The sequence below is a fragment of the Mobula birostris genome, chromosome 7 (genome assembly GCF_030028105.1).
Source record: "Mobula birostris isolate sMobBir1 chromosome 7, sMobBir1.hap1, whole genome shotgun sequence".
NCBI lineage: Eukaryota > Metazoa > Chordata > Chondrichthyes > Myliobatiformes > Myliobatidae > Mobula > Mobula birostris.
In genome coordinates, this window is record NC_092376.1 from 38373600 (window position 1) to 38399279 (window position 25680).

General features: G+C 41.3%; 1 protein-coding gene across 3 annotated transcripts in view; it reads right to left on the reverse strand.

The window, feature by feature from the left end:
- Window positions 1-25680, reverse strand: part of brca2 (BRCA2 DNA repair associated) — a 127469-nt gene that overhangs the window by 25543 nt on the left and 76246 nt on the right. For all 3 annotated transcript variants that reach the window (XM_072262931.1, XM_072262930.1, XM_072262932.1), the window contains 7 exons: window positions 25481-25668; window positions 24601-24788; window positions 17642-17812; window positions 15486-15885; window positions 8591-8746; window positions 5907-6054; window positions 906-1030 (listed from right to left, as the gene is read on the reverse strand). In XM_072262931.1, coding sequence (XP_072119032.1) covers window positions 906-1030; window positions 5907-6054; window positions 8591-8746; window positions 15486-15885; window positions 17642-17812; window positions 24601-24788; window positions 25481-25668 — 1376 coding nt within the window. The remainder of the gene's footprint in view (window positions 1-905; window positions 1031-5906; window positions 6055-8590; window positions 8747-15485; window positions 15886-17641; window positions 17813-24600; window positions 24789-25480; window positions 25669-25680) is intronic.

Below are 25680 nucleotides of genomic sequence, written 5' to 3' on the forward strand. Positions count from 1 at the left end.
GCTGAAAGATGAATTTCCTCCCCAGTGCAAGCTTTTCATCCAGGAACTTTGTATTTAGCAGCATTCATCCCTCCATCAATCCTGACAGACTTACAATCCCTGCTGCTGAAAAGCATCTCCATAACATGATGCTACCTCTACCATATTTTACTGTAGGGATAGTGTTACCTGGCTGATATGCAGCATCACATGTACTGCTTAGTGTTGAGGCCAAAAAGTTCCACTTTAGTCTCATTTGACCACAAGACCTTTTTTCATATCTCTACAGAATCTTCTACGTGACATTTTGCAAAGTCTTTACAAGAAAGGAAATGCTTTTTTTTTTTAAGCAGTGTTTTTTTTTTAAAGCAGCAGGAATGGAAATCTGGTCAGAATTTTTCTTAAAGCCCTCTCCACCACTAAGCAAATCTACATCGAGTGCTGTCGTAAAAAAGTAACATCTATCAGCAAGGATCCTCACCATCCAGGCCATGCTCTCCCTCTCACTGTTGCCATCAGGAAGGTGGTACAGGAGCCTCAGGACCCACACTACCAGGATTAGGAACAGTTATCACCCCTCACTGCCCCACTGAAATGTTCCCACAACCTGTGAGTTCACCTTCAGGAACTCTTCATTTCATGATCTATTTATTACTTATTTATTATTACTTTTTGTTTGTATTTGCACATATTTGCACAGTTTGTCTTTTCATGTTGGTGCTGTTTTTCATTGACTCCATTTTGCATCTTGGATTTACTGTGTATGCCCACATTAAAATGAATATCAGACTTGTAAATGGTGACTTCAAAGTACATATATTTACTGTGAACTTTGCTTGGTCCTTGATCTTCATGGTATAAATTAATAACTTAGAGTAGGAAGCTATATATGCAAAAGGAAACAGATGGAGTACATGTATTTTTACCTCAACAGATAACGGATCTGAAGAATTCAGGACTGCTTCATACAACTCTTTCCCATCTTGAAGCATCATGATTTGTTGCTCACTTAACAACTGCACTTTGTGTTCCCTCTTTTCCTTCTCGCTAACTAAAAAAAAACAAGAATTTTCAATGTCAACCATACACGTTCTTAAGACTTTAAAGAAGCACATCTTGTCTGTCACAATCAGATCAGAAAGATTTGTAAAGCCTTACTATTCCTTTGTTTCCATATTCAATTACAATAATTATATTCCAGGAGCTACATGCTCATGCATATGTAAGTACTCATCAGTGGGGACAACCAGATCATCTTTGCACTTTGCAAGTAATTTTATTTTCTTTTGTCTTCTCGGACAGAGTTGTCTAAAGCAAGGTCTAACGAAGATCTTGTTGTTTCAGAGGTTCACCAGGCTGATACTGGTATAATTCCCTAATACTGATATAATTCAGGCCATATTCCCTACAATATCAAGATGATAGAAAATTGTGCCCTCTTGTTTTAGCCATTTCAGCCCTGGGAAAAGCCTCTGACTATCCACACGATCAATGCCTCTCATGTACACCTCTAGCAGGTCACCTCTCATACTCTGTCGCTCCAAGGAGAAAAGGTCAAGTTCACTCAACCTATTCTCATAAGGCATGCTCCTCAATCCAGGCAACATCCTTGTAAATCTCCTCCGCACCCGTTCTATAGTTTCCACATCCTTCTTGTAGTGAGGTGATGAGAACTGAGCAGTACTCCAAATGGGATCTGACCAGGGTCCTATACAGCTGTAACATTACCCCTCGGCTCTTGAACTCAATCTCATGGTTGATGAAGGCCAATGCACGGTATGCCTTCTTAATCACAGTCATCCCTGCGCAGCAGATTTGAGTGTCCTACAGACATGGACCCCAAGATCCATCTGATCCTCCACACAGCCAAGAGTCTTACCATTAATACTATATTCTGCCATCATATTTGACCTACCGAAATGAAACACCTCACACTTATCTGGGTTAAACTCCATCTGCCACTTCTCAGCCATTTTGCATTGTATCGATGTCCCACTGTAACCTCTGACAGCTCTCCACACTATCCTCAACACCCCCAACCTTTGTGTCATCAGCAGATTTACTAACCCATCCCTCCACTTCCTCATCCAGGTCATTTATAAAAATCATGAAGTGTAGGGGTCCCAGAACAGATCCCCGAGGCACACTACTGGTCACCAACCTCCATGACCCGTTACAACCACTCTTTGCCTTCTGTGGGCAAGCCAATTCTGGATCCATAAAGCAAGGTCCCCTTGGACCCCAAGCTGATGAGAGGCATTGATCGTGTGGATAGTCAGAGGCTTTTTCCCAGGGCTGAAATGGCTAAAACAAGAGGGCACAGTTTTAAGGTGCTTGGAAGTAGGTACAGAGGGGATGTCAGGGGTTTTTTTCTATCAAACATAGAGAATGGGCTGCTGGCAGCGGTGGTGGAGGTGGAAATGATAGGGTCTCTTAAGAGACTACTGGATAGCTACATGGAGCTTCCAAAAAGAGGGCTATGGGTAACGCCCGGTAATTTCTAAAGTAAGTACATGTTCGGCACAGCACTGTGGGCCAAATGGCCTGTATTGTGCTGTAGGTTTTCTATGTTTCTATGCTGATGCTTTGTCCTGACATGCACCTGATGAGCTGGACAGGGACGACGAGTAGGAGAGCATTCCTACCCCGGGAGTGAAAGCCATGTGCCGGTTTTCCATCAGTGAAGGCAGAAGGAAGGCAAGGGCAGGATTGAGCAGTAGTTCAATTGGGAGCTTCTGATGATACTATTCCACAAGCTTACTGTAACCTGACTGCTCTGAAGACAAATCAGTTATTGGAATTGAGAGCTGGAGAAGTGGCAGCTGCTCAGCGAGATGACCCAGGCATCGGTACCATTTGGTCAGCAGTCGAAAAGGGAGACATGGCCCAAGCGGAGAAGATGAAACACACTGCGGTACTTCCATTACTGAGAGAATGGCCCAGAATGGAGTTGAGGAACACATCACCTCTGGACCGGCCTCGGTGTTCCCAGCTGGTTCTGCCTGAGAAGTATCCAAGGATTGTGTTGAAGTCACTTCATGATGATTCTAGACATTTGGGGGTTGAAAAGACCTATGGATTGCTCAGAGACCAAACCTCCTGGCCCCGAATGAAACCAGAGGGTGAAGAGTACTGCAAGTTGTGCACTCAATGCATACGAAGGAAAACGCTGCCTACAAGGGCCGCTCTGTTATCCCACTTGCAGAGTGCAGGGCCCCTTGACCTGGTGTGTATGGATTTCCTGTCAATTGAGTCAGATGCCAGCAACATGGTGAATGTTTTAGTCATCATGGATCACTACACCAGATACACGCAAGCTTTTTCTACCAGGAATCAGAGGGCGTCCACGGTGGCCAAAGTGATACGAGAGAAGGATTTCATTTATTATGGCCTCAACAGGCGGATACATAGTGATTAGGGATGGGATTTTGAGAGTAGGCTCATACATGAGTTACTGAATATGCTTGGAGTCAAGAAGTCGAGGACTATGCCTTATCACTCACCGGGTGATCCCCAGCCAGAGAGGTTTAATTAGACCTTGCTAGACATGCTTAGAACCTTGGAAATCAGCAAGAAGAACAAGTGGAGTCAACATATTGCTACAACTGCACACAAAATGAAGCTACTGGGTACTGGTCATATTATCTGATGTTTGGGTGTGAGGCAAGGTTGCTCATCAACCTTTGTTTTGGGACTGGTAAGGAAGGCCTTCCACTGATGACTTATCTGAAGTATGTGTCTGATATGAGAAGGGTGCTGAAAAAGGCTTATGAATTAGCTGAGGTCGGCCTGCCAAGCTGAATAAAGGAAAAAAGAGGAGGTATGATCAAAAGGTTAGGTTCTCTCAATTCATGCCGAAAGATCGAGTCCTCATAAGGAATTTGGGGCTACTGTACCTAAGTATAAGTTAGCTGACCGCTGTGCAGCTACACCTTATGTAGTGGAGAGTCAGATGCCAAATGTACCAGTTTTCCAGGTGAAGCCAGAGGATGGCAACGGACCTGTCAAGATTCTCCACTGGAACCATCAACTGCCTCTGGCACAAGAGGTGCGGGTTGACCCAGAGCCTGACCTGGAGTCTACACCTAGTAAGAGGACTCTGCGGTGACATGGAGTGACTGAAGGAACAGCAGCAGGAGAGATTAGACTGGCCCCCGCTCCTAAATGGGATACGGACTCGGAGGATGAGGAAATGGGGGTATGGTATATGCTGCCTTTTGCTAACTCCCCACAGACTGAGGAAGAGATTTCCAACCCTTCTCATGCTGAATCAGGTGAAATCCAGGGGACTATCTGTGGACAGACTGGGTTTCAGTGGGGTCATGAAAGGAATGAAGCGGGCCTCGGCCAAGTGGTGGAGGGGCATGAGTGATAGACTGGGGAAGGCCTTGCCACGTAGACCAGAAGTATCTCAAGGAGTGTCTGAACCTGAAGGTGGTGATGACAGGGTAAAAAGGTCTCAAAGAATCAGAAGACCACCAGAAAGGCTGGTCTGTGCAGCACCAGGGGAACAGGGTGTGGCACCTATCGCCTTGTTGAGCTATGTCACTACAATTTACACCCGAGTTGGACTTTGTGCTTTGTATGAATTATCTCAATGTTATGAGGACCTGACTAATTTTGGTGGTGGTGGTGGTGGTGGTGGTGGGGGGGGGGGGGGGGGTGAGTGTAACACCCTGGGAAAGGTTTCACTGCTAACATAATGGTCTTTCTGTAGAAGTAGTATTTGGGTTATGGTTAGAGATAACGGGTGCTTTGGAATGTGAGCCGTCCAATGAAGGGAGTGCATTTTTGTGTTGTGTGCCTGACAGCAGTGTGAGCGGGGTCTTTTGTTCGGCAGGAGATGAAGGGAGAAGACGCTGGAGAGAAGAGGTCGTAGGACTTGACCCAGTGCGGGGCCATGATTCAACAAAGCCCAGGGAGATTGAAGGAGGATCTGCGAAGGGGAAACCGTGAGCTCCAACTTGTGTACATTAGGCTGTTTCATTAAAATGGGCCCGTTTCTTTTTTTTTGCTTTTTCTTTTCTAACCCTTTAGTCAAATTAAGAATTATAGAGCTAAATCGCTTAATTGTATGCAGTGTACTGTCTGTTATTTCATGGTACTTACTTATAACAGGGTAACAAATCGTGCAGCATCCACACAAGCAGGGGGTTTTGGGGTTTTTACACCTCAATCTCACATGTTTGAAGGGGCTGGAGATTGTCTTCCCTAGACTTGAGCAGCCGACGGAACCAGTGTTTCAGTATCATTGGACCTAATCCAGCACTATGGCATTTCTGACCATGAAGCACCAAGTACCTCAATTTCCAGGTCATACTGACGTTTCCCCGGGCAGCAGTTGCTGGAATTGGTGCTTGTTTTCAAAGAGGCACTAGATGGTCTCAGCCAATCTATGTAGCCTTTAGATTCTTAAGCCTGTTGTTCTTTTAAGAGTTATGTGATGCTAACCAGCTAGAGTTGCACTTAAAACCGAGCTCTTAAATGAGGACCACTCCAGAGGACTACAGAGTGACCCCGTGTAGACATCCAAATTACATTGCGGACCAGGTGGTTTCAGTGACAATTGCTATAAAAATCTTTTGCAGATGTGATAGTTCTCAGATGCACAACTTGGACCATAGAAATGAATGGGGTAATGAGGAAATAATGCACAGTGGTACAATGACACAGCTACTAAGTAGCGTTGCTACTTCAATGCCAGAGATCTGGATCCAACCCTAAGTGCCGTCTCTGTGCTGCTTGTCAATATGGATTAGTGCAAAATGTCAACCATTTACTACAGAGCACAAATACAAACATACAATCATAATCTGTGAAAAGGTTTATGAATGCATTTACAATGATAAAACTATTTAATTACTGCTACAAGTATGAAATAAATGTGTCTGATTTCTTTAAAGGTTATCCATTTAGAAGTGCATTACCTCTATTCTGATTATGTAGCTCAGCTTCAATTTTGGCATACAACATCTCCAGCTTTCTTTGCTGATTTTCATAGTGTATCTGAGCTTCCCGTTCTTCTGCCCGTTCATTCCGGAAGACACATGTCCCACTGCTGCTTTTTTCCATCCACTGAAGAAATTTTTTTAAAAAATCACTTCACTTTGCAGAAGTACAAATTACACAGTGAAACAAACATCCATCAAATATCTCTGGAGAAAGGCTCTATATACAACTACTTTAATTCATAATATACAGTGTATGCACTAGAAATTACAGAATCAGCAACACAAGCTGGACAATAAAACTATCTAGGCCAGAAGCAACATGGAGCAAATGAGGATGCACCAGAGACAGAGGAACAAGCAATAAGTGGAAGAGAATCAAACACAGCAAAGTTGACAAAGCTTAAGAGAAGAAAGCAATGATCGAGAGGGTAAATGAGGCAAGGTAAGGAGGAATGATTACTAGAAAGTAATCATACACAACATGGCAACCCCCAGGTTATGGATAAAATGTCTTCTATATTGCAAATTTAAACAATGACTATTTTTGAATATGTGCCATTCTGGACTGGCGATTAAGGATTGGTCAGACATCTTCTGCTAAACCTATCAGATAGACTACAATAAAATTACAAAAATAAACATTTCACTTGTATCTTCACATACAGCCTTTCTGAACAAGGTTGTGTAATTAAAAAAAGCTCATTAATTGCCTCCCAACTACAAAATTCCACCTCAAGGAAAGGACTTCACTGTTCAAGTTTAGACCCCTACCAAAACAAAAGATATCACTGAAATCTAAGATCATAGTTTATTCAAGGAGAATGATTTATGGCAATAATCCAAGGTGTATGATACACCTAGCAGTACAGAGCTGGGTCTTTTAAGTTTTACACCATGTCTACCAATCTTTTCTTTCTCATTCAACACAGCAATTTATCTATTAATTGATATCACTAATTTAGAAGATCAAGTCATAGGAACATGGAGAACTAGTATATTGGATTCAAAAGTAAGATTTGAAATCAAATGTAAGAGGAAGATTAACAGCAAATGGCAGGACCCTTTGGAGCACTGATGTAGATAGGGATCTTGGATGCAAGTCCATACCTCTCTGACAGCAGCAATACAAGTAGATAAAGGTGGCATACAGCATAATTGCCTTTATGAGTCAGGTCGTTGAGTATAAAAGCTCCACATCAGATTGCTACTCAACAAAACATTGGTTAGGCCACATTTAGAGTATTGTGCCCATTTCTGGTTGCTGCATTTCAGGAGAGGAGGCTTTGGAGAGAGTGCAAGAGGTTCATTATGATGTCTTGATCAGATTAGTATGATAAATCTGGACTGTTTTCTCTAGAGCAACTCATCCATTTGTCTGCATTTGGCCCACATCCGTCTAAACCTTTACTATCTGTGTTCTTATCCAAATGCCTTTCAAATGTTGTTATAGCATCTACCTCAGCTACTTTCTCTGGCAACTCATTCCAAATGTGCACCAATCCTTTGCATTAGCTTGTCCCTCAGGTTTCTTAAAATGTTCCCATCTTAAACTTAATCCTATACTCTCTAAAAACATAAAAATTATAAGCTGCGAAGACAGGGTAGATAGTAGTTCTCCCTAGATGGAAGATCTATGCCTCTAGTATTTGATACCAAGATGAGAGGGGTAATGTTTAAAAGAGATTTGCGAGGCCTAGAATGTACTGCCATGGGGGGTAGCATAAACAGATTCAATAGCAATATTTGAGAGGCATTTAGACGGGCACATCAACAGACAAGGGATGTGGACAACATTTAGGCAGATGGGATGAGTTTAAATTGTCAGCTTGATCAGCACAGATATCATGGACCCAAGGGCCTGAACTGTGCTGGACTGTTCTACTGTGCATGTTAATAATGAATATAGATTCACTGACATTCCACAAACTCTTGACATTCTCTAAAAGTAATAATTTATCTGCTCCTGGCATTAACACAACCATGTCAAAATCACTGTGCAATCAAGTTTAATAACAGAATTAAAAATGTAAGCCTTAAAAACATTAAACAAAATTTTAGCCTAACACCTCAATCTTATGCAATTCCTTTGTGTTATTAAGTTATGATAAAATTTTGCTGCCCAGAGATATACTCTGCAGTCAAAGATAAATTCTGAGTTCAGTAAAGAACAACAGAAGAAATTTGGAACAAAAGAATGAAACCAGTGTCAATTCTCTGAACTATGTTTCTTCACTTTGTCTCCCCACTGGAATCGCAGTCAATGGATTACACCATAAATATACAAAAGTAGAATATCAGAAGGCGAAAGGGCGAACAGTATTTAACTGTTAGGCAGCTGTACCCAAAGGCAAGGCAGGAAATATGTAGTTTTACCCAATTATCAGTTTAATATAAAAATTAGTGGATTAAACTGCTCTCACTCCATTATTTCAAGTGATCAACAATTGAAAACCATGTTAGGGAAAAATAAATAGCTAAGATAGGAAAAAATGCACAAGACTTTCAAGAACAAGATTTTAGTTTTGCATTTCACTTAAAACCTCAGTGTTACTCATATTTAAAGTTTAATTTAAACAATAATATACTATGATTTTAAAAACAATAATACCTCATCTAAAACAGGAGATTGCAAACAATTTTAACTACATTATTTTCCATACCTGTATTGGGTAAATTCTTAGAACAATTACATCAACACATCCAATCATTCCACCTTCGCAAAACAGAGAAGATAGTGGCAACGGAAAAGGTCGAGGATCACAATGAAATCCTAGCTTAGCATACCATCGAGCAGGTCTTGTACTATTAGCTGAAATCTAAAATTGGACACATTTGTTAAAATACTGCTGATATTTTGCAATTTTATTGTGACAGACACATGTTAACCTTATTTCCTTTCCTAATTTTGTGTACAAGTATAATTTGATTAACACAACTTCATCTTAGCCGGTTTATATTACTACATTACAGGTGTCTCCTGCTCTTCGAACGTTTGCTTTACGAAACCCCACCGTTACGAAAGACCTACATTAGTTCCCTGTTTTCGTGTTTTCACTGTTACGAAAAAAGGCAGAGACGATAAAAAAAAAATCAGTGCCCAATAAAAGGCAGCGCGCGCCCCGAGCAGCCGCTCTCCCCTGGATTCGGAATGGCATTCTCGTCGGCATTGCTTAAACACGTGCCTGTGAGCATCTGTTTGCAAGGTGAGTTCTAAGGTATCGGAAAAGCCTGAAAGAGCTCGTAAGGGTTCTTAAGACGTAATTAAGTGTTTCGATCGGGGTGAACGAAGGAAGGACAAAGTGAGTTTGGCTTGTGGAAGTTGACGAAGATGATGTTGAAGGGGTTTTGGCATCCCATGACCAAGAACTGATAGATGAAGAGCTGATGCAATTGGAAGAGGAAAGGATAACAATCGAAACCGAATTCAATAGCGAAAGTGAAGTTGTCCAGGAACTGAACGTGAGATTTTCGCTGCAATGATAAAGTATGACTTTAATTTTGAAAGGGTACGTCGGTTTAGGGCATATTTGCAAGATGGTTTGAGTGCTTACAAAGAACTGTATGATAGAAAAATGCGCGAGGCTCAGCAGTCAAGTAAGCCTTGCACATCAGCCACAGCAGACGACAAACCTTGACCTTCGACATCGAGGTAGGCAGTCATTGGAGAAGATGAGCTGCATGCCCTAATGGAAACAGACAGCACCCCAGTGTCCCACCACCCTAACCCCCAGGCCGCTGACAGATACAGATTCGCGGAGAATGCAGCGGTAGCCAGGAGGCACACCCAACACATCTTTAAGAAAAAAGCCAAAATAAACATGCTAATTAATAAGGTGCCGCCCGGCATGTAATTGTCAGCCCAGACGCAACCGGCAATCGCCTCTGATCTGGGCCGACAATTGTGTGCCGGGCAGCACCTTATTAATTAGCATGTTTATTTCGGCTTTTTTCTTAAAGGTGTGCTGTGTGCCTTCCGGCTACCGCTGCACCCCTGCATGCTTCGCGGATCAGTATTGGTTCGCTGCCCGGAGGGTGGGGGCCACTGTACCACCCAAACTCCAAAGACTCAGTCTAACACACCATCATCAGTGAGCTCGGCAAGCTGTCTTCCCAATTCCCGTAAGTGATACTACACTGTACATACATTATTTCTACTTTATACGGGCTGTGTATTTTTACATGTTATTTGGTATGATTTGGCAGCTTCATAGCTTAAAGGTTACTGGAGAGCGCTTGCACCGTGTTTTTGCCAACAGCACTTGCGTGAGATTTTCACTACGGAGAACAGTGCCGGCAATGATTGTAGAAAAGTATTTCTACTTTATATAGGCTGTGTATTTATCATATCATTCCTGCTTTTACTACATGTTACTGTTATTTTAGGTTTTATGTGTTATTTGTCATGATTTGGTAGGTTATTGTTTGGGTCTGTGAACGCTCACAAAATTTTCCCACATAAATAAATGGTAATTGCTTCTTCGCTTTACGACATTCCGGTTTACGAACTGTTTCATAGGAACGCTCTACCTTCAGATGGCGGGGGGGAACCTGTATCTTAATTACCACTTTACATAGTCTGTTACAATACCAACTCTTGTACTGGAACTTCAAATAAAAAGAGCAGAATGTCCAATCAGTAATTGGCTTTCCTTTTGAAGAAGATAGAATGCATAGCTTACAGTCAAAGCAATGGATAGAATTAAAAAATCCTGAGGGCAGATTCAAAGGTTAGGTCTGGGTTCAATGTTAATGTTAACAAAATGAAGATCTAAGGACCCCATATTTGTTAGCTTCTTACTTCAAGCATTTGCACCAAATATTTTTGTGTGGTAACCATTCCATAGCATAACACAAGGTTTTTCTTGGTCTAAATATACCACTGTTCAGCTGGGTGTTGGATTTCCTAACCAACAGACCTCAGATAGTCAGGATGCACAAATGCTCCTCCCTCCCAATCATCCTCAACATGAGTGGCCACAAGGTTGTGTGCTGAGCCCATTGCTGTGCACTCTGCTTGCACATAACTGCATGGCCAAGCACTCAAGTAATCACATTGTCAAGTATGCTGATTACCAACAATGATGAGACGGCCTACAAACAGGAGGTGGAGGAGCTAGATGCCTGGAGCCAGGCAAATATTCTTTTCCTCAATGTCAACAATACAAAGGAGATGATTATCAACATCAGAGGCCTCACACACTTCTTTACATTGACAGCACAGCAGTGCAAGCAGTTTTTAAACTCCTCTAAGTAAACATCTTGCACAACCTTGCATGGTCCCAGAACACACCCTACACGATCAGGAAAGCTCAATAATATCACTACTTTGAAGAGGCTGAAGACAGCCGGACTATGCACATCTATACTTTCATCCTTCTAGAGTAGATGCAGTGAGAGTATCACAAAATGGTACAGAAGCAGTACTGTGGTGGACAAGAAGGCTCAACAACAGGTAGTCAAAACTGCCCAAAGCATCATCGGCACCAGTCTACCTGCCATCAAGGACATATATACAGAAAGGTGCTGGAAAAGGGCTAGTAACGTCATGATGGATCCCACCCACCCTGCTCATGGATTGTCTGATCCATTCCCATCAGGAAGGAGGCTACATAGCATCCACATCAGGACAACAAGACTCAAAAATAGTTTATTTCGCCAAGCAGTAAGGCTGATCAACATCTCCAGCCACAAACCCACCCCTCCACTCCCCACAACAGCACTACACTACTTTATCATTTCCTGTCAAAGTCACCTTATGCGTGGACACTCCTGTGCCTAGTGTCACTTTATGGACTCACAATCTATGTATATCAGCTCTTCTCATCCCTACAATCAAGGTGGTGGTACAGGAGCCTGAAGAGAGAGACCCAATGTTTTAGGAACAACAACAACTCATCCACCAACAGATTTCTGAATGGGCAATAAATCCATGTACACTACCTCAATATATATTTTCTTTTTTGCTCTTTTTGCACATTTATTTATTTTTTTAAAATATAAATCTTATTGCAATTTAATTTTTGTTTACTATTATGTATTGCACTGTACTACTGCCGCAAAATGAATTTCATGACATATTAAACCTGATTCTGGGGTATTTATATTTATTGTGTCTTCTAAAAATTTGTTCTTTATCTTAATGTGTTTTTTTGTGCGGCATCAGATCTGGAGTAACAATGACTTCATTCCCCTTTGCACTTGTGTACTGGAAATGGCATTAAACAATCTTGAACAACTTGATTAAATCAGTAGTTGCCATTGGAAATCTACAAACCCCATTTCCAGAAAAGTTGGGATATTTTCCAAAATGCAATAAAAACAAAAATCTGTGATAGGTTAATTCACGTGAACCATTATTTAACTGACAAAAGTACAAAGAAAAGATTTTCAATAGTTTTACTGACCAACTTAATTGTATTTTGTAAATATACACAAATTTAAAATTTGATGGCTGCAACACACTCAACAAAAGTTGGGACAGAGTTAAAATAAGATTGAAAAGTGCACAGAATATTCAAGTAACACTGGTTTGGAAGACTCCACATTAAGCAGGCTAATTGGTAGCAGGTGAGGTATCATGACTGGGTATGAAGGTAGCGTCCATCAAAGGTTCAGTCTTTGGGGGAAAGGGAGGCATTTATATCAAATACAAAAGAGTGTTGCAGTTACTAGGGTAGATAATGGAAACAGAAGAGAGGAAATTGTGTGGACTAGGTTAAGGCTGGGGCATTGTGCATTAAACAAAACATTGAAAATGATAGGGAAACACCAGACAGGATTGTGTGAGGAATGTCAGGAAGAGGAGTCAGTAGAACATGTAGTTTTGTGTTGCAGGAAGTATGGGATACAGAGAGAGATGATGAGAAATAAATTAAGGGAGTTGGGGATGCAGGAATTCACATTAAAAGGGTTGCTGGGCATGGGTGAGAGAGCACAAGTCCGGGTATTTTTAGTGTTTTTAAGGGGTACAGGGTTTTTTTTTAAATATAGAATATGATGAATAAACAGGAATAGGATACTAGGATGGTCAAAGACGGGAGGGTGAAGTGTAGGTTTGTGTGTGTGTGTGCTTGGGTGAAGGAATTGAGAATGTATGTCTAGTGCACATTCTGGAGCAGAGGGTGGTGGTAAAGAGAGAGAGAGAGAGAGAGAGAGAGAGAGAGAGAGAGAGAGAGACTGAGACTCACTCACTCACTGGCTTTGCAAGCAAGGATGGGTTGTGGCTCACCCCTTTGTGCCAAAATTTGTGAGAATTGTTAGTCAGTTCAAAAGGAACATCTCTCAACGCAAGATTGCAGAGAATTTAGGTCTTTCAACATCTACAGTACATGATACTGTGAAAAGATTCAGAGAATTCAGAGATCTCAGTGCATAAAGGGCAAGGTCAGAAACCACTATTGAATGCACGTGATCTTCGAGCCTTCAGGCAGCACTGCCCAAGAAACTGTCATGCAACTGTGACAATTATAGACAACTGGGCTCGGGAGTACTTCGGAAAACCATTATCACTCAACACAGTCCGTCGCTGCATCCAGAAATGCAACTTGTAACTGTATTATGCAAGGAGGAAGCCATACATCAACTCTATGCAGAAATGTCGGCGAGTTCTCTGGGCCCGAGCTCATCTCAGATGGGCTGAAAGACTGTAGAACTGTGTGCTGTGGTCAGATGAGTCCATATTTCAGCTAGTTTTCGGAAAGAACGGGTGTCGAGTTCTCCGTGCCAAAGATGAAAACGACCATCCAGATTGTTATCAGCGAAAGGTGCAAAAGCCAGCATCTGTGATGGTATGGGGGTGCATCAGTGCCCACGGCATGGGTGAGTTGCATGTATGTGAAGGTACCATTGACTCTGAGGCGTATATTAGGATTTTAGAAAGACATATGTTGCCATCAAGGCAACGTCTCTTCCCGGGACGTCCATGCTTATTTCAGCAGGACAATGCCAGACCACATTCTGCACGGGCTACAACAGTGTGGCTTTGTAGACGCAGAGTGCGTGTGCTTGACTGGCCTGCTGCCAGTCCAGATCTATCTCCTATTGAAAATGTATGGCGCATCATGACGAGGAGAATCAGACAAGGGAGACCACGGACTGTTGAGCAGCTGAAGTCTTATATCAAGCAAGAATGGACAAAATTTCCAATTGCAAATCTACTACAATTAGTATCCTCAGTTCCAAAACGATTAAAAAGTGTTATTAAAAAGAAAGGTGATGTAACACAATGGTAAACATGCCTCTGTCCCAACTTTTGTTGAGTGTGTTGCAGCCATCAAATTCTAAATTGTATGTTTACAAAATACAATTAAGTTGGCCAGTAAAACTATTGAAGATCTTTTCTTTGTACTTTTATCAGTTAAATAAAGGTTCACGTGAATTAACATATCACAGACTTTTGTTTTTATTGCATTTTGGAAAATATCCCAACTTTTCTGGAAATGGGGTTTGTAGTTAAGACAAAAGACATTCATAGTCAGCTGCACCATTATGACCAGAGACACATACAGACTGAATACAGATGGAGATTCCTTTGTATTTTTAAAACAAAAATGGTATTGCATCCACTGAATAATCAATACAGATCCTGTAATTATACAGGGCTTAGCACTAACATAATTCTGAAAAGTAAAACAGTTATTAGTACTTCAATACTAAATTGAGTTTATAAATGAAATGCAAAGAACATTATCAGTGGGATAAATTTCATGAAGCTACGATATTAGGTGGAAATAATGAAACTTTCATACAAAGTTGTGTAGAATCTTTCGACTTCAGAGGGGGAAAAGAATCAATGGAGTCAGGATCAATTGAAACTTGAGATTTATTAGTTAAAGCTATTAGGCAATAAACAACAAGTGAGGATAAATGAAGCAATATTATAGCTCAGTCTCAGCCCAACTGACTGGTGTAACATTCAAGGAGGTGGACAGCACAGAAATAGGGTATTTAATTCAAAGGAACCAGGACGTATTTATATTTCATCCAAGCCTTCTATGCCCCCCTCCATATATCCAGTCTTATCAATATCTGGTGCAATTATTTCTGCATTTAACTTCTTCCTTCCTTACATGTCAAAATTTAACATCCGAAAATTTCAGTACACTTGTAACAATAGATTACAACAGGTTAAGGATTCATATAGAATAGCACATTGGCATGATGTAAAACAAGTAGAGATAAAGGTTGCTGGTGAACGCAGCAGGCCAGGCAGCATCTCTAGGAAGAGGTGCAGTCGACATTTCAGGCCGAGACCCTTCGTCAGGACTGTAGATACTTGCTTTCAACTTCTGATGTGAACTACCTTGAACAAATTGTGTTGCTCGAAAACACAGTGAGAAAGGAAACTCAACTAAGTAGGCTTGATCATTCATGGAAGCTAAATATGATATCTCTTTCTATTACCAAGGTGCTAGGTCAGAAGGATAGAAATAGAACTAAAGAACAAGTTTACCATCCTTCTCAGAATAATATTTATTGCTTAATATATCATAACAAAGCAGAACGATACATAATATCTTCAATTATGTTAAAGATCTGGTCAACTGTTATCCTTACCTTTAGCATGAGGGACTCCGGAGCTTCTAGAGGTGAACAAGGATCCTGTGACCCTATTAATTCTGCTCCATGCACGATAATCTTTTGACCAATGACAAGTCTTCGTTTCTGTAACAAAGTGGTGAGTGGAGAATCCAAAAGGGCCTTAATTCCATACCATCCATCAGTGACTTCAATAATTGCAAATGACATATCCTTTTTTGATCCTATGGCATGTTTCTCAATTATAGTTGTATTATCTTTAACTGCATCCTCAAAATTTTGGCTATGTTGGGATGATCTTGATCCCAGTGATATTATTTTAGAAATGCAAAGCACTAACGTTTTTGCTGATATATCATCCCGCTCCATGATTATCTTTAAGGCAGATCGCCGACTTTGATCGATCTCCACATCGTATCTACAATGACAAATTTGTTTTAATTAGAACGTTTGCACAATTTTCAATTTTCCATTTGCATTTACTCAATTTTTATTCAAGACTTCTCAGGGTATCTAGAATAACGTCTAATACCACACTACAAAAAATTCACAATTAACATAGAATATAGAATATTAGAGCACAGTACTAAAGGGCAATAGATCACACAAACAATACATCCCAAGGGGACGTTATCAATCAACTACGCATATGTGGATGATATTTTATTTCAGAGATGGATTAGAAACCATTTCAGACTGCTTAGATTGAGTGATTATTTGCCACTTTCATAAAGTTTCAAATGCATGCTTTTAAAATACACTGAACTCTTAAATCAATGTAGGATTTCAGTGCCAATGAAATGCTTCAGAATATCTTGGAAGACAATGAATTAACAAGCTTTTCATTCTCGAATTGACAACTCTACTTTTTAAGACAGAGAATTTGCTCCAGATTTAATTTGGTAAGAATATATAGGAAATGACAAAATTCAGCTTCCAACTAGAACTGGTATTTATATAGTGTCTTTAGTATTGCAAAATAGCACAAGGCATCACAGTATTATCAGGTAAAAGTGAGATAGATTGGATGAGGGAATGGTGTCAAAACAACATCCTTGCATCCAATATCAAGACCAAGGAGCTGATTATGGACTTCAGGAAGAAGTTGGGTAGCAACATATTGGAAGCAATCCTTGGCCCAACACACTGATGTCATCACACAGGCGCCACTCCAGCAGCTCTGCTTTATTTGGAGTTTCAGCATGTCACCAACGATATTGGCAAATGCATATGATCACAAGAAGATGTAGAAGGCTGTAAGCTCAGCCCGTTCCATCACAGGTACACCCCTCCTCAGCATCCAGGATATCTTCAAGCAATGATGCTTCAAGACAGCAGCATCACTAAGGACATTCATCATCTCATGGAACCTCACTAAGCATGATTAAAGACCCGCTTCTCATTACTACCATTAGGAAGGATGAGGAGGAACCACACTCTGTGATTCAGAAACAGCTTCTGAGAGTTGCTATCAGATTTCTAAACAGCCTAAGAACCCAGGAACATTACCTCGTTATTTATTCCTTTTTTTGTACTTATTTATTCTTATAATTTATAGTAATTGTATGTCTTAGCAAAACAACAAAATTAACTTCATACAAATCAATGATGGTAAACCTGATTCTGATAAAATTTGCAATACAAGCACAAAGAAATTTGAGCAGATAACAATATGCTTAATCAAGTGGGCAGGCTTTAAAGCTAATCCTAAAGGGAGATGGAAAAGGGGTTGAATGGCTGAGAGGAAGGAAATTTTATAACTTTGCATCACAGCAGCTAACTTTAAGAGTGGAAATATGAAGAGATTTAAACAAGGCATATGACAAAAGCAAGAAAGAAAAAAAGCTGGACTTTTAAGGCTTGATGGGTGCATGGCCGATGCAAATTCAGTGGTTTAAGGAGTCTGTTTCCATGCCGCATGACAGTATGGTTAAGGAAATTATATAGCCGAGACTCTGGAGAGATTTGCAGATGAACATGAAAATTATAAAAGATATTACAGCCAAAGATATAAAGAACAAAGGGGTGATGAGCCCACTTGACATGGCATGAGCTCATACACAGGCAGCAGAGTTTCAAACATTCAGTTTTGGGAGAGAGAAACAAAATAGACCAATAACAAATCAAGCGTCTATCTTTAGTACCAAAATATTTAATTAATTGAAATAGATCACCTATATTTAAGTTGCAGAAGTATTCTTTCAGGTGTCAGGCACCTGCCACCAAACTGTTTGGGGAAAGCAATCTCCATAGCAGCAACTTTCCACACTAACCACCTATAATGGTTATAGGCCCAATCTTCACTGATCAGTTTGGAATCTACACCAGGAGTATCTAAAAGAGCTCTGGGGAAAAAAAAGAAAACACTCAATATTATTGATAAAATTCAGCACATCAAATGCAAGTTCTCCCATATAAGAACATGTATACATAGCTGATCTCATCCAAGAATCTGAAGAGATACCAAGAAGCCATTTCTTCTTAGTGGTAGGTCCGGAACTTTGAGGCATGTTCTCAGGGAAGTTGTCAGCCATTTAGAAATGAAATAAGAAATCTCTTCATGGGGAGCGTGGAAAATCTTTGGACTTCACTCTATCGAACGGCTATGCAAGCTCAGTTTGAGTATATTCAACACTAAAATTAACAGATTTTTGCTGTGAGGAACTGTATCAGAATTGAGGAAAATAGGGACAGCCATGATTTTACTGAAGAAAGGAACAGAAATAAAACATTCAAAAAGGAGACTCAATGGACTAAATAATGCTGAATTCACAGTCCAACAAGAACCCTGTGCTATTTATTTCCTTGCCTGAACTTGCTTTTGTATCTCCTTGAAGTTAATCAATCCAAAGTCCTGGCCCATGCCCCATAAAACAAATGAACCACGAGCAGGAACTGGGTTTGAAGCAATGGATCCCAATACCCGCCCCAGAAGATATGATGGGCTTCAGATTGCCATTGTCAAACATTGACTGAAACTACTTAAACAAATCTGATAATCAAAAATATTCAAATATCCAAATAGATTAAAAGATTTAAAAGTAATAGATTACTGTACTAAAAAACCTTAAGCTACCAGAAATTAATTTAAAAAGACTTGTTTCAGGTAAGGAAAGACAAGTTCTCTAGTTAACTGTACTGACCATATTAAATTAAGCTTGATAATCTGAATTGAAATGAATGGGTTGTACTACACAAGCCAGTCTTGCATGGTGTACAGCTCTGGGGTCAAGCGCAAGGCATATTTTACTGTGAAATAGTTAAGAATAGGGTGACTCAAGAGGAGGATCCTGTCAGTGATTCTCTGTCGAATTACTAGCCAGAGACAAAATTGATTAGATTCAACACAACTACAGAAAGTATCCTCTGTGACATATATTTAAATCCAAAGATCCATTGGACTAAATATACTTTATGTGAAGCAAACCATGTAAGCTAAACTGTATTCCATTAGTTGTGAAACAAAAAAGTGAATTATTAAAAAACTGAAATATTATTCTCTAAAAAAAATTGTATGTTATTATTCTATAGCAGTTCATTTTTTTTTTACACTATAACAGGAATAAATTTGGATGGATCGACAATTTCAATATGTACACGTGACAGAATTTAACAAAATGCCCATGCCTGAGTAAAGGGAAGTAATCACAATGTCAAAAAGCAAATCATATCACATGACACTATTCTACCAGTACTATTTTGCATTTGGCTTTTCTGAAGCATTCTCTCAGATTTAAGGTGACTATTTTCCCCCATTTTAGATCAGTAGGTTGTGATGTGACAGCTAAAGCTCAATGACTAACGTTACAACGGTCTTGGTTCTGAAGTTGAACAATTTCTCATCCAACCCTGATACAATATCGTACCATGTCTTCAACAATACTGCAGCAAAGAAAACTGAAAAGAGTACTCAGCTTTTCTTCAACCCGATTGCTACGTGGTTGATTTAGAATGACAAATGCTGGAAGGATTCTTCATGATCCCCAAAGCACTGGAAGGTTGAAAATATCTCTGAACACTCCAGCCAGATGGTGAATAACAAGTTTTCCATACCTTGCCAAGAATACTATTGTGGCCTGACACCTTGCAAGGGTTCACCCACCTGAAGGACGTTCAGCCATCTTGAGCTTTTGGTGGACATCTCCTGGATAGTTCATGAAACCATATATTTAGCTTCTTTTACGCTTGTTCTTCAACTTGGATGTGATTCTGGAACTGTTGGAACTTGTGATTTGCTGTTTGGAGATCTCATGGGTGTTCCTGCACTCAGCAGACTTGGAGAGGATTCCAGGAGGCAGAGGCACCATGCAGGAAACTCACGAAAGACCAGCTGTGAGCTGGTGTTCAACTTCATCTGCCCAATTAAATCTTCCATTGTTTTCTGACTAAAGTGACAAGAGATTAAAACATCCAGGCGAATGCGAAAGTTTGGAGATCGCTTGGGTGTTTCGATGGTCCACAGTATCCAAGGGGATTCGGGGACACAGAGACCGTGTGCGTGAACTACATGGCAGGAAGATTGCAGGACTAGGTGCAAACCATTGTTAGACTCTATTTTGCCAATTAAAGCTTCCGTTGTTTGCTGATTACAATGACGGGGAAGATTGAAGCATCAAGGCGAGTGCAGACTGCCCTGTACCAGAAAGGGAAAGGGCTGTCACTGGGCCCGAACAGTGTTCCCCAGGTTTTCTGCATTTTGTATGTGGACCTGGAGTATAGACCTTACCCCCCCCCACCCCCTCCCCCAAGACTTTGTTTTTTTTTAATATTCTGCGTCCTTTGCCCAATCTTTCCTGTTTTTTTGTGTCGGATGAGGGATTTGGGGGTTGATGCGCTTGTTCAATTTTTGTTCATTTTTTTTGTGCAGGGAGGTGGGATTTTTGGGGTTGATGATTGTGCTGCCTTTCTTTACTTCTCTGTTTCATGGCTACCCAGAGAAATTATACTTTGATAGTAAATGAACCTTTGAAAAGCAGCCTCCAATACAGATCACAAGGTTGCCAAATGCTGTGGGAATTAGCATAATGTAGTTTTATTCTCCCTTTCAAAGTGTGCATAAAATTCCTTGCACTCATCAGGAAATGAAGCATCACTGCATTTTTGCTGTTAGGTTCCGCCTTACAGGAAATGACACACAAACCATGCCACAGCTGTTGTGCATCCAAATGTATCTCGACTTTCACACAGAATTTCCTTTTCACTCAGTGGCCTTCCATAGGTCGCATCTGAATCACTGGTTCTCCTTGCCTCCCAGTCGAAAGAATCATGGATGCTTGGTTCATGAATGATCTTAACTGCATAGAAGAGTACTGTTAAGACCAACCATGATCCAAACACTAAGGGAAATAAGGAATACCTATGATCTTTCCAAAATTGTTCTTCGGGTTACATGGTTTTACATTAGACTTCCGCATTCCGATGCCTACAACAGTTTATTTTCCCTCTTTCTGAAGGTTTCCAATCCAATAACGACTCATGCATGCTTCTGAATCTTTTATAGAACATAGAATAGTACAGCAGAGTACAGGCCCTTCGGCCCACAATGTTGTGCTGACCCTCAAACCCTGCCTCCCATATAAGCCCCCACCTTAAATTCCTCCATATACCTGTCTAGTAGTCTCTTAAACTTCACTAGTGTATCCGCCTCCACCACTGACTCAGGCAGTGCATTCCACTCACCAACCACTCTGAGTAAAAAACCTTCCTCTAATATCCCCCTTGAACTTCCCACCCCTTACCTTAAAGCCATGTCCTCTTGTATTGAGCAGTGGTGCCCTGGGGAAGAGGCGCTGACTATCCACTCTATCTATTCCCCTTATTATCTTGTACACCTCTATCACGTCTCCCCTCATCCTCCTTCTCTCCAAAGAGTAAAGCCCTAGCTCCCTTAATCTCTGATCATAATGCATACTCTCTAAAGCAGGCAGCATTCTGGTAAATCTCCTCTGTACCCTTTCCAATGCTTCCACATCCTTCCTATAGTGAGGTGACCAGAACTGGACACAGTACTCCAAGTGTGGCCTAACCAGAATTTTATAGAGCTGCATCATTACATCGCGACTCAAACTCTTTCCCTCGACTTATGAAAGCTAACACCCCATAAGCTTTCTTAACTACCCTATCTACCTGTGAGGCAACTTTCAGGGATCTGTGGACATGTACCCCCAGATCCCTCTGCTCCTCCACACTACCCAAGTATCCTGCCACTTACTTTGTACTCTGCCTTGGAGTTTGTCCTTCCAAAGTGTACCACCTCACACTTCTCCGGGTTGAACTCCATCTGCCAGAGGCTCAGCAATCTCTTCCCTCGCCTCGTGGAGCAGCCTGGGGAATCTTCCGTCAGGCCCCAGGGACTTATCCGTCCTAATGTATTTTAACAACTCCAACACCTCCTCTCGCTTAATATCAACATGCTCCAGAACATCAACCTCACTCATATTGTCCTCACCATCATCAAGTTCCCTCTCATTGGTGAATACCGAAAAGAGGTATTCATTGAGGACCTCGCTCAATTCCACAGCCTCCAGGCACATCTTCCCACCTTTATCTCCAATCGGTCCTACCTTCACTCGTCATCCTTTTGCTCTTCACATAATTGAAGAATGCCTTGGGGTTTTCCTTTACCCTACTCGCCAAGGCCTTCTCATGCCCCCTTCATGCTCTTCTCAGCCCCTTCTTAAGCTCCTTTCTTGCTTCCCTATATTCCTCAATAGACCCATCTGATCCTTGCTTCCTAAACCTCATGTATGCTGCCTTCTTCCACCTGTCTAGATTTTCCACCTCACTTGTCACCCTACTATTCTTTATCTTCCTCACTGGGACAAATTTATCCCTAACATCCTTCAACAGATCTCTAAACATTGACCACATGTCCATAGTATATTTCCCTGCAAAAACATCATCCCAATTCACACCCGCAAGTTCTAGCCTTATAGCCTCATAATTTGCCCTTCCTCAATTAAAAATTTTCCTGTCCTCTCTGATTCTATCCTTTTCCATGATAATGCTAAAGGCCAGGGAGTGGTGGTCACTGTCCCCCAGATGCTCACCCACTGAGAGATCTGTGACCTGACCCAGTTCATTACCAAGTACTAGATCTAGTATGGCATTCCCCCTATTCGGCCTGTCCACATACTGTGACAGGAATCCATCCTGGATACACTTAAAAAACTCTGCCCCATCTAAACCCTTGGAACTAATCAGGTGCCAATCAATATTAAGGAAGTTAAAGTCACCCATGATAACAACCCTGTTATTTTTGCACCTTTCCAAAATCTGCCTCCCAATCTGCTCCTCTGTATCTCTGCTGCTACCAGGGGGCCTATAGGATACTCCCATTAGAGTAACTGCTCCCTTCGTGTTCCTGACTTCCTAACTCAAAAGACTGACTCAAAAGAAGGTCCTGCTACATTACCCACCCTTTCTGTAGCTGTAATAGTATCCCTGACCAGTAATGCCACCCCTCCTCCCCTTTTTCCCCCCTCTCTATCCCTTTTAAAGCACTGAAATTCAGGAATATTGAGAATCCATTCCTGCCCTGGTGCCAGCCAAGTCTCTGTAATGGCCACTACATCATAATTCCATGTATGTATCCAAGCGCTCAGTTCATCACCTTTGTTCCTGATGCTTCTTGCATTGAGGTACACACATTTCAGCCCTTCTACCTTACTGTCTTTACACTGTTTATTCTGCTTCCCTTTCCTCAAAGCCTCTCTATATGTTAGATCTGGCTTTACTCCATGCACTTCTTTCACTGTTCTATTGCTCTGGGTCCCATCCCCCTTGCAAATTAGTTTAAACCCTCCCGAACCATGCTAGCAAACCTACCTGCAAGGATATTGCTCCCCCTCGAGTTCAGGTGAAACCCATCCAATCTGTACAGGTCCCACCTTTCCCAGAAGAGATTCCAATGATCCAAAAATCTAAAACCCTGTCCCCTGCACCAACTCCTCAGCCACACATTCAACTGCCATCTCCTCCAATTCTTACCATCACTGTCACGTAGCACTGGCAGCAATCCTGAGAACGCCACCCTTGAGGTCCTTCAGCCTTCTGCCTAGTTCCCGAAACTCACACTTCAGGACTTCATCCCTCTTCCTGCCTATGTAGTTGGTCCCTACATGTATCATGACTTCTGGTTGCTTTCCCTCTCGTACCAGGATGTCGTGCACCCAGTCAGAGACATCCTGGACCCTGGCACCCGGGAGGCAACAAACCATGTGGGTGTCCTTCTCACGTCCACAAAATCTCCTGTCTGCTCCCTGACTATAGAGTCTCCAGTGACGACAGCTCTCCTCTTCTCCGTCCCACCCTTCTGCACCACAGGGTCAGACTCCGTGCCAGAGGCCCTGCCACCGTGGCTCACACCTGGTCGGTCGTCCCTGCCAACAGTATCCAGGACGGTAAACTTATTATTCAGGGGAATGGCTACAGGGGTGCTCTGCACTACCTGTCTGCTCACCTTCGCTTTCCCCCCCTCTGACTGTCACCCAATGACTCTCTTCCGACAGCCTAGGTGTGACTACCTCCCTGTAGCTCTCATCTATGACTGCCTCATTCTCCCTTATGAGTCGAAGGTCATCCAGCTGCTGCTCCAGATTCCTTACACGGGCTTCCAGATCGTCCAGCCGTATGCACTTCTGGCAGATGTGACTCTGCGGGAGAGGGGAGTTCCCCCAAGACTGCCACATCTCACATGAGAGGCACATCACCGTCTCAGGAGACATTGTAAAAACTAACTGCCAGCAAGCTTGTCCTCTGCCTCTTCTCGTCAAAGCCTCAAAGCTCCACTCCTTCACTGGCCCACTCACTCACTGGCCGCTTTCCACATGCTGCTCTTATTAAGTCAGATTCAATGTTTTCCAGCAAGAAAAATATATTTTTGTCAGTGTTTCTTTTTCCCTTCTCATCCGACCACAAAGGTGAACTTCACTGTCTTAAGCAATATATTCTGAGAACACAAGTTGACTGCATCAATTTTCTGATTTTGAAACATTGAACACTGGATGAAGAGCAAATGTGCAGTCAGTAACCCTAAAGGTGAACTCATATTAGAGAAGACCAATCATGATGGGTACAAAATAATTTTTAATCTTTAGTACAGAAATAAATGGGTAAAGATACAAATCCTAACCTGTAAAATTCAGATTTTCCTGCCATTCCATTGTCATCTGGAATAAGACAACCACCATCTGCAAGCCACAGACCATTGCAAGTATTCAGTAATTCCTCAGAGAAAAAATCTCGACTGTTGATCTGGAATGATTCAGCATTTTCTGCTCGTACACAGAGAGTACTTCTGTTGACTCCGTAACTGTACAACTAGGAAAATGAAATATTCAAAACATTAAGATGTGCTCCAATACCTGTCAGAAGTGGCAAGTCAGAAAATGTTAGCTTAGACAGGAAGCACAAAGGACAATGATTTTTCAGGCAGTGGGCAAAACTCCTAGAACCATCAAGCCATTATTTTTGTCAGTTCATAGTGGTCTTGCAACAGACGGTAATAAAATAGCTAATTAATTTGGTTTTTTTGGCAAGGAAATCAGTGATCAGATACACCATTCTTATACGAATTCCAATAGAGCTTGATTAATCCAGTACACTCTGCACTTCAATAGTTCCAGTCTAGCAAATTTTCTGGACTATTAAATGTTATGGCGACTCACTGCATCTTTAATTCCTTTCATTTTGGATGATGTAGAGTAAAAAAATAAATTTTCCAGTGAACTTTGCATGTCCAGAAGGAGCTAAGGAATTGAAACCCAATGTATCCAAAGGGAACATGAGGATAAACACTATGCGAGCTAGATGCTGCGCTGTCAGATTTTCTGAACAGTTGAACATGAGATTTTCAGTGTTTCACTATGATATGTTTTCAGAAATATCTTTGAAGCAACACAGACATTCTTTAATATTTGTTCAGGAGCTTTCTGTGAATTGGCTGTTACATAAATATTGGCATTTGAATTTAAATTAGAAAACAAATCAAACAAATGCAATTCAGACTGTACCTTTTCTTTTGTAAAATGAGTTGGAGCTTTTCCTTCAACTGATGTATGTAGAGAGAGTTTTGAAGAGCAAGTTTTAGATCTGTACAAGCTCCCTGGTAGTGGATGAACAGTTTGCCTCTTTTTCTTCATCAATCGCATTTCCTGTAGATTCCTAGCATGATGCCAATTTTGAATCATCTTTGAAAATCCTACAAGTGGAA